The sequence below is a fragment of the Aphelocoma coerulescens genome, chromosome 11 (genome assembly GCF_041296385.1).
Source record: "Aphelocoma coerulescens isolate FSJ_1873_10779 chromosome 11, UR_Acoe_1.0, whole genome shotgun sequence".
Classification (NCBI taxonomy): Eukaryota; Metazoa; Chordata; class Aves; order Passeriformes; family Corvidae; genus Aphelocoma; species Aphelocoma coerulescens.
Window position 1 is genome coordinate 15,620,753 of NC_091025.1, and position 16,748 is coordinate 15,637,500.

The following is a 16,748-nucleotide window of genomic DNA, read 5'->3' on the forward strand; positions in this document are numbered from 1 at the left end:
TTATAGCAAAAAGACAATTTTAATGCTGCTGTAGAAAAAAAGGTTATATGAAGAGTCATATAATGGTGCTTCATTGTCAACAACAAAACAGGGCACAGAGTGCATTACAGTGTCTGTGCTGTTTACATGCCAATATTTTATACATAGATTCTCATATGGTGTCAGCTGTCAGTTACTTCTGCAAATTAACTGCCAAAAATGGAGACGAACAGAATCACTTAGTGTGCTGGTAACCACGGGTTACCTTTCATATGCCTAAAGATAAAGCTGCAGTATGGAATCTTGGGAGAATAATTAGGCAGAACAAAACAGAAAGTTACCAATTGAAATAAAAAGGCATTCTACAATAGGAAATAACAACCAAGAGCGCTTATAAATAAGTAAAAGAGGTTATATCACAGAATGCCTCATAACTTTTTAAGCAAAGTATTACAGTACAAACATTTTAAAGGCTTTATCAATGTTTAGGAAATACAGTACAAGTTTTTCAAATAGATTTAACCCTTTGAGCACTGAGTTTATTTTGAATTTTCTCTTTTTATTTTATTTTTATTTTTTTTTTACTAATAAATACCTTTAAAAGTCATGTTGTGCAAAACAGTTAGAATGCATGCCAGGAATGCAGTCCGTGGCTTCTGTTTCTTCAGACAGTTTAAAAAAAAAGAAAAAAAAAAAAAAACAAAACAAACCAAAAACCAAACAAATGATAGCAACACTAATAAATATGTATAATTTAAACATGAACCTCTCTTAATATAGATGTACTGTATAGCAAAGCAAAACATATTTTGCTTTAAGAATAATGTTTTTGAATACTTTATAAATGCTATCTGTGGTATCTTTTATCACATAATTTACAATGTTTGATTGTTAAAGGAAAAACTGTTAGATCTAAAAAAAAATGAAATATACACTATATATAGGTGTGGTTTATACCTGGGGCTTATCAGGTACAAACCCCGCTGCTGCTAAAAATGCTGAAAAAAAAAAGAAAATGGCATTAACCACAATCACATTTTCCATAAGAGATTTTGAAATCTATACAATATATACATCTATGTTTCAATGTGAAAATTATATTTTTAAATTTCAAGGTGTGAGACACCTCTGCATAAATGGAGGTTCATATTAGTAATCAGAACTAAGCTAGTAAGGGTCTAAAAAAACCACATATCCTTACATTTTTACCAAATTAATGCAAAAGTGCTTCAAAGTACTCAGAGGGCTAAAGATTATAGGGTGAGAAATACCAGCACACTTAGGTCACATGAAAAAGTGCACCAGAATTAGTTATAAATGCTTAATTAAACTGTCTGTTAATGCATGCAGCTTGATGCATCAGAGGGATGCACAGCAACTAAATCCAATTTACACAAAGTTCCAAACACTTACCACTGCATTTTAACCTTCATATTTTACCAGTAACAACAGCTGATTATGCACCTCTATTTAAACACTGTACAGTTATACAAAACAGTTCAGCCCAGAGTGACTCTGGAGTTAAAATAAGAACATGTGCCAAGAACTAAACAGTAGCTTTAAGGCGTCTTTGACAGTTTTCCTCAAAGCAAATTACAGTTATTTTAATCAAAAGCAAATGCTACTGCTTCTCTAACTCCGAAACATACAGAAGATGATCCTCTGGTGACTTCCCATGTGTTTTACTAAGATGAAGTTTAACAGCATGCTTGCTTGCAAAAGTCCTGTTACAAAGTTTGCACTGATAAGAAGTTCCGATATCTTCCTCTGGAGAAGACGTCACCAGTTTTTCAGACGGTGACTTTGCTTGTGCTATCTGATTGTTAATCTGTTCACTGGACAGTTTGGACAAGTCTCTTAACCTGAAACCCAGATGCGATTCAAGATGACTGATATAAGTTGAAGGAGTTCTGATCTGTGAAGCACAGTCATTACAAAAGAACACTGGGTGCCCAGTGTCCAAATTTTTAAGGAACTTAGTTCCCCCCGTCCTTCGGAGCTGGTATTTCACATTGGCCAGCCAGTGGCTAATTGTGGTCATTGAGAGTCCCGTAAACCTGGAAATGTGCATTCTTTCTTGAGGGCTCAAGTCTGACATGATGTATTTCCCCTCTGAAGTCTGCCGTAAACTGGCTGCAAACTGGGCCTGCAATATGAGCAAGTGCTGAGGGTTCCAGTTAGACTGACGTCCCTTCCTTTTCTGAGCTGGTGTACTTTCTTCTGGTTCCTCTATTGTGGTACCATCAATGTCAGATTTCTCAGATATGCTGGAAGGTGTGGAAGATTTTGATGTGTGACTTTCTGTCAGGTTCTTCAGCATATCAGATATATCTGACAAGGCATTCTCGCGTAGCGGCGAGTTTGACATGAATGACACGACTGCAGATGTCTTTGCTGTTGTCACTGTAGATGAAGAAGATGCAGAAGATGTCGATGTGGATGACAAAAGCGCTGAACCCAAAGAGCAGCTTTTGTCACTCTTGCCTTTCGTCAAATCTATGGGTTGGTCATTGTTGACATGATAAAAATAACGGTCTAAGTGGTCTGATTTTTTGGACTGTAGAGGTGGGGTGGCCACTGCAGCCTTTTCTGCCAAGCTGTTGCTCATTTTAAAAAGCATGCTCATTGGATCCAGAGCAGGCAAAGATGGCTTTGCTGCCTTCCCAAGGTGAATATTCATGACGGATTGCAGTGCACTTAATGGATTTACAAATGGCTGTTCAGGAGGGTGATCAGTGATGATGGCTGTGCTGCTACTTAAAGAACCTACAATGGACTTCACAGGCTCCTTCCCGTTCTCCACGGGTTCTACAGTTGGACTATCCTTGCAACCGTCTCTCTGAGGAACTGGGCTGTTCTGCTGGCTTTTGAAGCCACCATCATTGGAGGGCTCCATCTTAAGGGGTTCACTGACTTCACTGCTACACGGCGAAGGCGTTGCACGCTTCAGTGGAGAAAGCTTTCCTTCAGGCTCTTTCATCTTCTCCTCCACTTTAGCCACCTTCTCAGTGACCTTCTTTACCAATTCTTCCATGGCATGAAAGTTTGTTTTTGGCACAGGTGAGGTCTGACTGCTTGGTGGAGACACCAAGGGCTGGTTTTTAGTTGGTGATACTAGTTCATTGTTTCCAAACATAGGTTTTAATGGTGTACTCTTCCCAGATGAGCCCAATGACAGCTTCATCATATTAGGCAGCTGGTAGGCAGCATGAATGCTGGGGTAGCCACCCCAGCTCGGTGTGCCATTCTGGGCTTTGTTTATAGCTGATGTAACTGTGTTTTCTAAAGACTTCAATATATCTAATCCCCCCTTAGGACTTTCCTCTAGGTCATTTTCAGTCAAGTAATGGTATTTTGAGGAGATATCATACTTCTCCTCATCTTCACTTGACTTCTCTTTGTCTTTCATTTTGTCATCAGCAATGACTCTTTCCTTATCTACTTCTTTTTTAATCTCAACATTTAATTTAGGGGAAACACTAGAAGGTGTGTTGGAAGGAGATGTAAAGGTGGTGGCAGCTAGTGGCACAGACTGGACCTTCTCATCTACTAAGGACGTTATTGTCGGTGTGGCTGGGGCTTCTATAATTGGTTTCCCTTTTTTCATGGCAGAGTTAGTGACTTTAATAAAATGTCCCGTCACCATCATGTGAGCCGTGAGCTCCTGCAGGGTGTCATGTGAACTTCCACACTCCATGCACTTCAGAATCTGGGATTTCCTCGCCTCAAAGTGCCAGGCATAGCTGGCACCATTCTGGTGACCGTAGCGGTTATTTGGCGTAATGTAGGGATTGGAATTCTTTTGAAGTGCATCGTTAGTATCCGAGATTGTTGCTTTTGGTGTCCCACCCGTGGAGTCTGGAGAACTGGGAAGTTCAAGCTCCAGTGATGCTTTCTTTCTAGTAGCTGGGATAATTTTTGCTGCTACAGGTGTAACAGGTTCCTTCAGAGGCACTTTTTGGTAGTGTTTTGTTTTGATCATATGAACACTCAAATCCTGAAGAGATTCAAATGAATGACCACAGTACATACACTTTAGCACTTTCTGGGCATCCTCCTTCCCTTCCATTTCGAGCAAAGAACGTTTGCGAGGTTTGGACCATCTTTTGGGGTTATTGTTATCCGTTTCATGGTTGTCATCTCGATAATGTCCTGTTTCATTCATGTGCACTGTTAATTCTACTAAAGTATCGTAGGCAGCACTGCAGTCTTTACAGCGGAATTTACTGGCCCCAGTGAATATAGAGCCATAGAGCTTACTGCTCTGTCTGTACAGCTGGACTGTGCTAAAAAGGCTCGGTTCAGGCAGAATTCTGCTCTGTGAAACTTGCTGCAGTGTTTTGGCCATTGCAGTCTGGTGCCAGTCAAAGCTGCCGCTTCCACAACTGCTGCTGCTGCTGCTGCTACTGCTGCTGCTACCGTTGTTTTTTTCCGAAATTGGCTGGTGAAGGTTCAAATTGAGATTGGACCAGTAGGAATTGGAGAGGAAGTTATTATACACGGCTTTCATTTGTTCTAAACTATCAGAAACTGTAGAGTCTTCCAGTGGTATGGAAACCTCCTTGCTCTCTTCCTCATTTTTAATGGAGCTGCTCTCGAAGTCTGCCATGCGGTCACTTGTCTCACTGATGTGGGACTCACTGTCCATATCATGGCTAGAGAACTCAGCTGCTGGAGAGTTTTGGTAGCTTTGGCAGTTCTTACTGAAGTCTTTTTCTGGACATGCATATTTTGCTGAAGGCTCCCCATCAACTGCATTTTCATCAGGTTCCACATCTTCTTCCACCAGCGCTGCTGCTTTTAGTTCGTCTGAAACATAGGCTATGATGAAGAGAAGAAAATACAAGTTAGTTTCTGCTCATCATACTTTTGCTTTAGCCAAAGAAGTGTACTTATTTGTAAAATTAAACAGTTAAAATTTAGTGTTTCTTCAGAGCAAGAAAAAAAATCTGCTCTTCAAACATAATTTGCCACCTTATTCTTCTCAAGGGGCAACAGCTTGAAATTAAAACTAAATTTGAAATTAATGAAGCACATTCTGGAGGTGGCATTCATTTCTAAAGTAATAAATTACTTGTATCAACCTCAGAGACAGCAGTTCCTGTCTGTCAATTAATATGTCTTATGCTTCTCCTACCCCTAATGCATTTCTTAACAGACAGATTCACAATTTAAATTAAGCAAGCATTTTTTGCTCATTACAGTTTTGAGACTCAATCTTTAATAAATATAGAGCACAACAAACATCAAGAATTTCTACAAAGTAAAAAAATCCCCAGTTAAAATAAATTTTAAAAATTAGATTTTTTTAAAGCTATCATTATTAGCAGTGCCACATTTTAGAGGAGATGGTTAAATGCAAGTGATGTAACCTGTGGAAACAACTCATTCAGAGCAATTTGAGGACATTCTTTATGGGTGTAACAAATGTCCCATTCCCATTTAAACACTTCCTCAACAAGAAAGCCCATGCAGAATTATGTCAGGAGCTAGTTCAACAAAATTGGTATGCTGCACTCATTCTTGCTGTATAAATATATACAAGACCTTCCAGTGGACCTTACAAATGTCAAAGTGTTTGCTCTTTAGACTACTTTGTCAATATTTACTCAGCATAAGCTACACGGACACCCAACAGGGATCCTGTCTTTTTTTCCCCTCAAGTAATGCAACTGGTGATGTAAATCTAAGATACTCTTCTTGAATAGGACAGTTGGCAACTGACAGTAAACAATTTTTTTTTTCCATGGTGCTTCTATGCTTCTGTTCTACATATACTACATCTACCTGAGTTTTTTCTTTAGGCAAGAAAATTATGGTAACATTTAAAAAGGGATCATTAACTAATCAAAATTATCTATTTCTATATAATGCATTAATTTGCACGAAAGCAAAAATGGAATATGACTCTTCAGTGGTATTTAAAACCTCTCACAAAGATAATTATAAACTGGAAGAAGTCACATTTTCGGTAGAATCTGTGGTTAAAGACACCTGACATTTGCCCTTCTCTGCAACACATCTGGAAAGGGTAGGGTATTTGTATCCTGAACAATCCATAGCTTGTTTCTTCAGGCAACAGTGCAGAGAAGACAACAGTTTACACCCCGAAAAGCCCTACTTTAACCAACAGACTGCAAAATGTAGAACACTACAGTAGGTATCACACACACAGTATTAAACCTTGCAAAATTCTTTCAGGGAAAATATGTTTAAATGTTATCAGAAAACCACAAGAGACAAAACAACTGTTAAAGTGACAATGAAATCAGGCTTTTAGTTTCACATGGAGTATTTCTTCATTCAGTCAGGTTATACAAAATATTCACTACTGTTCTTTCACATGGATGAATGGTAGCGAAGCCTCCTCCAAGCATGTAAAGTTATAATCTGATCCCCAGAATACAAGTTAAACCTTTGAAAGCACAAACATACCACATATGAGCAGCACATAATAATGATTCAGTATTTCAGTTCAGATAATTTCAATGCAGAAAATTTAAGCAGCAAGGGTCCTATTTTTAAGGTTTGGGAACACATAGTTTGAAAGAATTATGTTAAAAAACTTTATCATAAGATGCTTCAAAGGTGCTGGTACAAAGATCAGACTGTGGAAACAAGTATACCACTCCCCATACTATGAAACAGAGATGTGCTGTTTTGCTCTATTTTATGCCTTTTCAAAATATTTTGAAAAATTATTATTTTTATATCACATATATCTGTATATGTCAGATACTGCAGCAATTAGTAGTAAGGTTTAGCATCTCTCCTGCAAATACTTGCAACAAAACCACTACATAGAATCTAAAAAAGTGGATTTTCAGGACTTTAGCAAAGGAGACCAAAGCAGATCAAATTACTCTCTAAAGTTGAAAAATTTTGTATAACTACTGATAGTGTGTAGACAACTGACTGTTAACTGCCTCTCTTTCAACCACACCAAATCCTACTGATAGGAATAAGGAAGGATGGAAGGGAGGAATCATGGCACGAAACCTCTGATTTGGAAGCAAATGTACCCTTTACCTATTCCACCTTGTGGAAACAGATTTTCTTTTACAACTCCTGTTTCTTTGCCTCTGTCTTGAAACTGCATAATAATTTCCTTTTCACAAAGTAAAGAACACTCAAAGTTATCACCACCTGATTGACACCTGGAGGCTGGGGTGGCACACCAAGGCACTCTGAGTGGACTTGTCTTTAGTTTTTTCTGGCTATTGAACACCAGTCTGAGTGTGTGCCACTCATTCCCACCACCACATCACATTCCAAATCCAAGGGCTCCATCCCTGCACACCACGGAAAGCCCTCCTGGGACCCACTGCCCACCAACACAAACAGAGTGCACAGAACCAACTCCCTAATTAGTGTGTTATTCTTTACATTTTTATTTCTCTTACTGCTGAAGTCTTACGAATTTTGTTTGAACTGAAAGACTTGTCACATTCACAGCTTTTTTAGAGAGTGACTTTTACATTAGGGAAAACCTCCAGCATGTGGCTCATTTAAATGTAAATCTATTTACCTTTCATGCTTTCTTTGCCCTTTTCACCAACTATCAAGCATATTTGCGTGTTAACCAGGAGCTGCCTCCTCTATAGCTGTTCCCCTTCCTAAGCTCAAGTTGTGAAGCCAACTTGTGACATCAGTCTTTGATCCAGAAATGCAGGAAATGAGGCACAAACGACAGTGTGGAATTTAACCCAGCAATCTGCAACTTCGAAAAAATGACAGTTCCAAGGGCTCCTTCTGCTCCTTCCCCTGCACAAAGGAGAGAAGGGATGGAACCTGGTCTAGTGGAAGGTGTCCCTGCCTCACCACACCTTGCACAGGGGCGAGAAATGGTCTATATGAGCACAGAGGAAGGTAACAGCCTCACTGCACCAGAAATAAGGACAAGGAGGCCCATAGCAGAGAAATTTCTTATTTGGTGAAGTACCTACAGGAAAAGCAAAGAGACTGTGAAAGAAGAGAACAAATCAGGAGGAGATGGTAGAAAGGTTTTCCACTGAGATTCACTGCCTGGAGGACAGACTGTCTAAAAGAAGCACTGTCTGCAGCCCATCCTTACTTAGCCATTACCCTCTTATTATGTAAAAAAAAGAAAATAAAAGAAAAAAAAAGACAAAAAGACTCGTAGTTTGATATTTTTCAAGTGTTGAATAAATGTTTGAACAGCAGGGCATCTGTAAAACTGTTCTTCAATGCCTCAACAGCAAAGTCTGAGGGGAAAAGAAACAACTTTAAAGGCAATTCTAGTGGCAGAAGTTAATAAGAGTGGAAATGAAAGAAATTAGGCAGTTCTGGGTTTTGTTTTTCCAGAGAAAAAAAGACCAAAAAAAATCACAGTCCTCAAAAAAGTGTTTAGCTTACATCTCACAGGGCACCATAACCCACAGGAAATTGCCTGCAAATTGAGCAGTGGTGTCACTGTGACACAGTATTTGACAAAAAGTGGAAAGCTGTTGCCTGGTGTGGCCCTCAGCTGCTAGAGAAGAGGAGGATATCAAAGGGGTTCAGAAACATCTTGCAGGTACAGCCACACAGAGCTTGAGAACAGACAGTTCCCTCATTAATATTTGTTATAATTATTAACTAAAGTGCTAGGTAACAATGAAATTAACACATTGATATCAATACATAACAGTAAGCTGTGGTATAATGCAATTCATTTCCACACAAGAGGGAATTACCTTCATAACTGAGCTATGGATCATTTCTTTGCCAGTGGAAATAAATTGTGATCCATCACTGTCCAAAATGATCTACATATTGCATAGACAGTAATAAACTCATATACCTGGCTCTGCACAGACACCAGGGATCTACTGCACGAGAGCAGAGAGGTGTCACCAGCCCACTGTGTCTCCAGAGGCAGAGAAAGCCCCCGTGGAGCCAGAGCAGCTGTGCCTGCTGATGTCCTGGGCTCACCAGCACCACAGCTGCCACCTCCACCCCCACTGCCAGAGCTCCTCTTCAGCAGAAACAGCAAAAACACTGCATGGCTGTCATCCCCCCATGGCAACATCCCCCTGTGACGTGGCTGGACACACCTTCTTGGGATTGTTTGGAAATACAAGACCACAGCACTAAAGGCATATTTTACTGTTCTCCAAAACCCAATTATATGCACAATTTTTCCCTCATTTCCTGAAAATTGCAGCTGAGACCATATATTTTGGCTTGGATGTATCCAAATATTTCATTTCAATACTATTGAAATTTCTTGTTTTAATTATGTTTTTTCTTGCCAAAATTTTTTCTTTTGTTTTAATTAGCTCACTGGGGGTATATTTAAACTAGTATATGTGCTGTTTGCTTGAAAAAGGAACAAAACATTCCAATATTCTTCTCACATTAAAAATGCTCAACTACTAAAGCTTATCAAAACCACTCAGTTCCTTGGAAATATTTTTGCTTTAACCAAATGGCTTCTTATTAAAAAAAAATTAGATCATCTTTGCTATGCATCATTCAAAATCATGAAGTAATACAAAGGGTCATCTCCCAAACCATCTGATTTTGAGTTCATTGGGAAAAAACCTTCTCATTCCTTAAAGAATCTGAGCCCATAAATGTTCCACACTTGGAAATAGAGAGCAGCAGAACAGGATCAAGAGCAAGAATGCTCCCAATGCTTACAGGATCAATATTATATTCCCAGTAAAAAAGAAAACAGGGAAAAAGGATCACATTAGATTATAAAGTGGAGCAGTGAGTAGGACTCTGCCAGAGAAACTCCCTCTGCATCCCAACTCTCGCTCCCCATTCCGTGGCACTGCGTAAGAGGTGGCTCCTGTCACTGCCACTGCTGCTGGCAGTGCACGGCGTTTTCCAAAATACCTGTCCCATTCTGTCTTCAAGCAGACACCAGCCACCTGAGAAATTAACAGAATTTTTTTCTTAATATTTAAGTAATCTTTGAAAAAACCTGAGAGTCCCCAGTTTTGGTGGGACCATCTGGAGTTAAAAGGAGGCTCAGTCCCACGACCAGTGCAGAGAAAGCCATCCGAGGAACAGCAGCATGGAGATGATCTGACTGTGCCAATGAACCTTATTCACAAAATTAATGAACAGAGGCAAGAGAAAACCAGCTCGCTGGATGGATTCAATCAAAGACCTAATGCAAATGAAGGCATATAAAAGAGTTATATTAGTCTGTTAGAAAACTCCCACTCCACAGGCCTTCCACTCACAGCAAGAAAGGCAAACATTTCACCCACAACATGAGCTATTTCTATACTGAGACTAACTGATAATTCCCATGTAACTGAAATTGTATTTGAGACTTCACTCCTTGGCAGAGATGTTCGCATATTCCTCATTAGGCAGTCAGGATGGGAGGCAGCAGTCACTGCCCTGTTTACAAGAGTGGCAAATGACAACAGTCTCTAAACGGGCATGGCAATACTGATTACCCAGCACCTTGACAGGGACATTATTCCTGTTAGAAAGGTCAAAGGTTCTGTTTCATAGAGGCAAGACTGTCTATTATGGGAGAGAAATGTTATTTCCAAGTGAAGAGGTCAGCACTTCTCTCGCACGTCGGCTCAAGTCCCTGGTACCTCGCACCGGAGTGCAAGCCTACTGCAAGACGGATTATTCTGCCCACTGGCAAGGTCAAGAATATTAATTTTGAACATGTTAATTTGATGTGATGTGCATGATTAATGCTTGTTTAGCTGGATTTTTTGTATGTTGATATATCTGCAGCCTTTTCATGCCAGTGAGAGCGTAGGATTAAGTCCCTGGGAAGTGGTGTGGATAGATGTGACAAAGGATGCCAATCTAATGGGTGGCTATCATTAGGCACTGAAAACTTTGAAGTGTACTTTGTTCCTTCATGAAAATACTGCAGCTGTCTGCCACAGAGAGCTCAGAAATAGGCTGGAGGAAGCTAGCCAGCTGCTCTGATTCAGCATCCTGGACTGGTATTACATTTGGAGAGACTTCAGAGAGGCCAAATCAACTGCAAGTGTTAAGAGATGAGAATAACATGGACAAGAACACACAGTGAAGAGATGATAGCAAGGAATTAGTTTATATGTCATTGAAGGGTGGGCCACCTAAGCACAGAACAAAGCAATTGTACATCAGGCTACATCTACCTTTTCCTCATGTCACTGTATCCCAAACTCCCCTGGGTTTTGCCTAGTTTAAAGGAAGGTGCAGGACTCAGGTCTCCTATTCAAGCTGCCACAAGAAACATGTCATACAGGCCACTCCCAAATAAGACAGAAAATATTCAAAAACTGCTACTAATTCTGATAAGGGAGGCATTCATTTTTCTGAAACCAAATGCTATTTAGATGTTTCTTGAATGACAAAGTGCAAACCTCACATTTATGTATTATCTTCTTTATTAAATATACACCTGAAAAACCAGGATACCATAATATGAAACGATGGCTTAAAAACAACTTGGCATTGTTGGACAGCATCGCTTAACTGAGGTGTTCAGTGAGTGCTTTATTTTTCACATCAGCCTTGTGGAAGAAGCATTCTTATCCACAGTTTAAAGCTGAAAACCTGAAAAGAAGTTAAAAGTTAATTGTCTGGTGCTAGACAAGAAGACAAGTGAAGGAGCCTGTTACTCCTGTAGGTTAATACATATAATTCAGCTATTTACACAAAACATGGGAAGATGACTTAAGTTTGTTCTGTTCCTATGTTTCTTCACAGTGTGTTTATGTGAATACAATATATGTGTATAATTGAAAATAATTGCCAGTTTTCAGCTGAAACAATTATTTCAGCCAGTGAAATACCCACAGGTGCATGTACTGAGCACAACCCAGAGCCTGTGGTTACAGATCTCCTCTGAGCCAAGCTGCTGGGATCCAGTGAGTGCTGTACCTGCAGACTGCCAGCAAACTCTTTTTCACAATGGGGAAAATAGGAAAGGTTTCTGAAGTATTGTCACAACTCTCCTCTGAAGAGCTCTCTGTTCCCAGCACACAGCAAGACTCAGGTACACTGTGACACCCACTCTGCCAGACCTGTGCTGGAGATGGAACATGATGGATCATGCCTCCCTCCTCCAAAACTGCACCCTGCCTTGATTTCTCCCTGGGGCCTAAACTCCCTGAATTTAACATGCTGAGCAGAGTTTTTTTCTAAAACCTGCTTGAATTACCCACCCTTGAAACATAACACCACTTTTTTCTGATGTGGAGAAGAGCACCTGATCCCATCACACTGCAGTGTGCTCTTCTACGGGTAGGGTTCCACGAGGGTAAGTCTGAAATCTGTCTCACTTGAAGAGTTCATGTGCTACCTTCTACAAATGGCTTTTGACAAGAAGGGATCCAAATATTAAAAAACCTTGGATGAGACCCAAGGTCAAAGTTACTCCCACGTATAACGAACAAAATCATATGGATTTCTAAAGAGACTTTCTTCAGGCATCATTCTTGTACAGTCAGGAGTGAATGACATGCTTACGAGAAACTTCACAAGAATAAGAGTTTGGAGACTGCCTGGCCAGGAAGAACAGATTTTTAAGGGTTTTGACCTAAATTTGCAGTCACACATACACAACACAACTGACTGCCAAAAGTACCACGGCGGGGTAACCGTTCAGTTCATGTTCCACTGTGTGTGCCCATGGGTGGTCACCAGAAGCAAGGCAGGGTTGACAGTAAGCCAGTCGAAAGGCTGAGAAACGTTATGGATGGCCACAATGACAGAAGGGCCTTCCTTGCTCTGGTATTTTGTAGAATCCATCTCCTTTCCCCTTGGCACTCTGGGGGAGTAGAGATTTGAACAGCCTCTAGGGCATATGCCTGGAATTTCTGGTTGAAAAATGACAAAAGAAATCCTCCTTGGCCTCCCCATCACCACATAACCAGACTTTCACAAGCACCACTAGGACTAGACCAAGTAGGCAAATGAGCAACAGAGGCTGTGAGCACCCACTGGGAATTCTCAACCGCTCCTCGGTTTGATTCCGTCCAGAGTCTTGTGTCCCCATTTCATCAACATTCCTGTAGCACCCTTCTCTTCCTCCCCTCCCCACCCCTCCACCTTCCCCAGGAAAGGACCCCCTTCCTCCAAGTACACCGAAGTAACAAATGGACACCATTCCAAGGAGCATGAAGTTCCTCACTGTCCATGGGGCGGGTTAAGGGTCAGCTACCCAGCTACGAAGGGGAAACACCACCAGGGATTGGGGAACCAGGCAGAGACTGGTGAAGTATCAGTTCACAAGCAGCTCCAGAGTCTCAAAAATTTCGTATAAACTTCACAAATTCAATGACAAGCCCATTATTAACAGGAAAAACCCCCACCTATATTTGTCATATAAATTATTCAACATGAATAAATGTGATCCACTCTTAGGTTAGACAAAAGTGGCTTTTCCTTGGTTTCCAAGGCAGTTGCTTGGTGTGAAGTACTACAGACTTGCTCGAGAGTCCCACTCCGTGCAAGCACACATGACAGTGGGAGATAGGAGTTCAGCAGCAGAGAAAAAAGCTTCATGTTACACTCAAACCTAATTGTTCTTTGGACTCTGCAGAATTTTTCTAAGCACAGAATTACTATTTCCTCAAATGGACAAAAATATTTACCAGAACATTATTAAAAAAAAAAAAAAAAGTTTGTTTTTGGTGGCTGTTTTCTTGTTAGTTAAAAGTCACTGTCAACATCCTGGCAAGATGAAGCCAAATTCTCTGTATGAATTGGTAGCAAAACACAGAGTGACACAATCTCTGCTTGATACCAGACATTTGGGTGGCATCTTTTAATCACTGAAAAGCACACAGGGCATTCCACAAACTAATACAAGATTCACAGCCAACTCTGGAATAAGCAGCCATGAGCATAGAAGTTCTCAATATGGCTCTAATAGCTCGTAATTATTATAATCCTTCACTGAGCAAACAGATGTTGTAAGGGAACTTCAGTTTCTTCAAATGCAGTAATCAAACCATTCTGCTTCTGCCCTGCCTCTTCTCAGTAAATGCTTTGTATAGTGGAGTGGAAATAGCAAATGTAGTGACAAAATGACCATTTAATTGTCACAGAAATCTGTTTCTGAACAAAACTGATGTTGTCATTTCTCTTTATGCACATTTCTCAGTCTTCTGATTATGGTTTAGCCTTTTTTTTTACACCAAGAAAAAATCTTGCACTTTACTTTCTGTAATCTTCCCACATATTTAGTTGCTCCTAATTTGCCCACATCTTACAAGTTTTACAGTAACTAGAATTTGGTGCTGTATTTTTGTTTAGCTGTACTAATATTAACTCACATCTCTGGAGCTGCCACCTTCACTGTGAAATTTTTAAAAATCAAGTTTTCACCTAAAATGCTTCAATACATTAAAGTGAGTCATTCTACTTGGTGATTTATTTGTAAATAATCATGACTACTTAAGACATTCAAAATGTACCAAAAGACCTTCAGCCTGATCCTTCATTTTGTTGCAAACTTGCATCTCCCATTGAAGCCCTTTCTACAGTAGTTTCAATAGCTATTTTGGCTGCAGTGCCTCCTTACAATAAACTCTATACATCTGTATGAATGGTATAGTAGAAATCCAAATGATTTCAATCACAATTTCAGCTATTGTGAACTTGTGCTTATAATGAAGTTCTTCTATTAAGAAAGGAGCTCAGTGTGGGCCAACAAAGCTTTGTGTCCTTTCACAGTTGCTATTCAGCCCTCATTTAAGAAAAACAACTATTGACTGCAATATGAATCTTAGGAGTTGAAGCAAGCAGAGATTCTCAGGATTACCTCTGCAAGATGGCCCCAGCTCGTTTTGTATGTAGAGCAGAAAGAAGCACTGAATATTCATTTCACTCATTTGCTAACCATACTAATATACACTGCTGTAAATGAGTGTCTATCCACCACTACCTATTGAACAGAAGGGTGTTTGAATAGGTGGGGTTTGCTATAATGTCACACTAAGATAATGTGCTAGAAACAAATGGTTCACTGATTCCTGAATAGAAAATTTGCTGGAAAACCCTGAGAACTAGGAGACGAGGGGGAGGGGATTAAAATGTCGCTTCAGAGCCACCAACCAAACTCCTGTCATTTTTAAAAGATGTTCCTGTGGCACAGTATGAATAGTTTATAGCCATGATTGTGAACATTCAATGTCATATAAGAAAAGACACTTGTCAAGAGCCTTTCCCTTACCAGCACCCTCACCATGACCTGTGTTAATGAAGTTAATTGAATTTAAGATCAATAATGGTTAATTATTGCAATTTGACATTCTGAGATAAATGGCTTTAAGACAGAGAAATGTGTGTGTATGTGAATTCTCTCCAAAGAAGGTGAACACATTACAGCCTAAGAGGGATCACACAGTCCTTCCATTGATCCTGGTACAATCTGATCGACCTAATCCTCTGATGAATGTGGGCTTTTCACAGCTACAAGTAAATGTTCTACAAGACTACTCTAACCCTTGTCACTGACCAAATCTATATGAGCTGTACACTAGAAATCTATTGAGATAGATTAAAGAACTGCTGTAGAAACAAGAGATGCTTCAATAAAGATGAAGGTTTATTATATTGACTATTAATGTTACATGCAGTATGTAATTATGAATGCTTATGGATCGTAAGACTTTAATTTTGGTCAGTCAGATGTAAATGATCATAACTGAACAACAGTATTAAAAAAGTAACATATTAAAAAAAATCCAACAAGCATGTTGAATTTGATGACTTAAGAGTGAATGCTCAGTAAGAGAGAGATTTTAAAATCATCCTTGAAATGTGCATGAAGATGCTCACAGACAGGTATTTATTTCACACAGTCACTCATCAACCTACTTCATTTAGGGTTTTTTTAAGTTTACTTTCACAATAGTTCCTCAACAGGAAGACATTTTTCAAACGTGTTCGTAATGATATTCTTACATGCATACTGAACAAGTTAAATGACCACTTACAAGATTTATAATGACAAAGTAAATGTCAAGGAAAAAGTATTACTGATTGCAGAGCACTGACAATAAAAAGCAGCTGAAGAGTTCTGTCAAAATGTAAGATTATGCAAAAACACTATTGAGAACACTGCTAATCATCTGCTCTTGTCAATTACTTGAAGGGTATCTGACAGCATATTTACATTAAACACATTTCAGTAGTGAAATCCTTAATGCTGTATCAGAATATTTTCATTATCATTAGAAATCCTTTAAAAGTCCTTTTGCAGCAGAGCATTGTAACAGCGATGATGTAATATCTCTCTCTGTATCAGGTAGGGGTTTCTATTTCATGCTATTATAGCTACATAACATTTCAAATAATATAACCAAAGACTAAATATACATGTAAGATGGCAATCTCTGTTTTCCTGTATTCAATGTAGGTATTTTCAAGTAACAGCTTTGCAGGAGTCTCAAACTAAATGCAAACTGATGATCTGTCTTTGTCTGGCCATTCTTTTAGCCTTTTACTCCTCCTGTGACTGTACTTTGTCATGGCAAAGAACATTATCAAGCAGACATTTTTTGTAAATCTCTGATTGTGACTTGCCATTCAGCTGCTTTAGGAGAAGACACATTAGCTACCAATGCCTTTCACCTGCTGGAGAAACTTATTTTAGTTATGTCTGTCTTATACTTCATGGAACCCTTCCTCCAAAATAGAGAAATAAATGAAATGTAATGAAAATGAAATGTTGATCCTTTCCATGCTTCAGCAGGCATTACTAAAAAAGCACACATAACCCTGTTTGATGTGTAAAACAGTAAGCATGCATAAAAATGGACAGAGCAGAAGCGTGAGCTGCC

The 16,748-nt window shown here is 39.5% G+C and overlaps 1 protein-coding gene across 1 annotated transcript in view; it reads right to left on the reverse strand.

The window, feature by feature from the left end:
* Positions 1 to 16,748, reverse strand: part of TSHZ3 (teashirt zinc finger homeobox 3) — a 63,447-nt gene continuing 46,699 nt past the window's right edge. Inside the window, exon 2 of the mRNA XM_069026961.1 lies at positions 1 to 4,800. Within this exon, the coding sequence (XP_068883062.1) occupies positions 1,601 to 4,800 (3,200 nt within the window). The 3' untranslated portion in view covers positions 1 to 1,600. The remainder of the gene's footprint in view (positions 4,801 to 16,748) is intronic.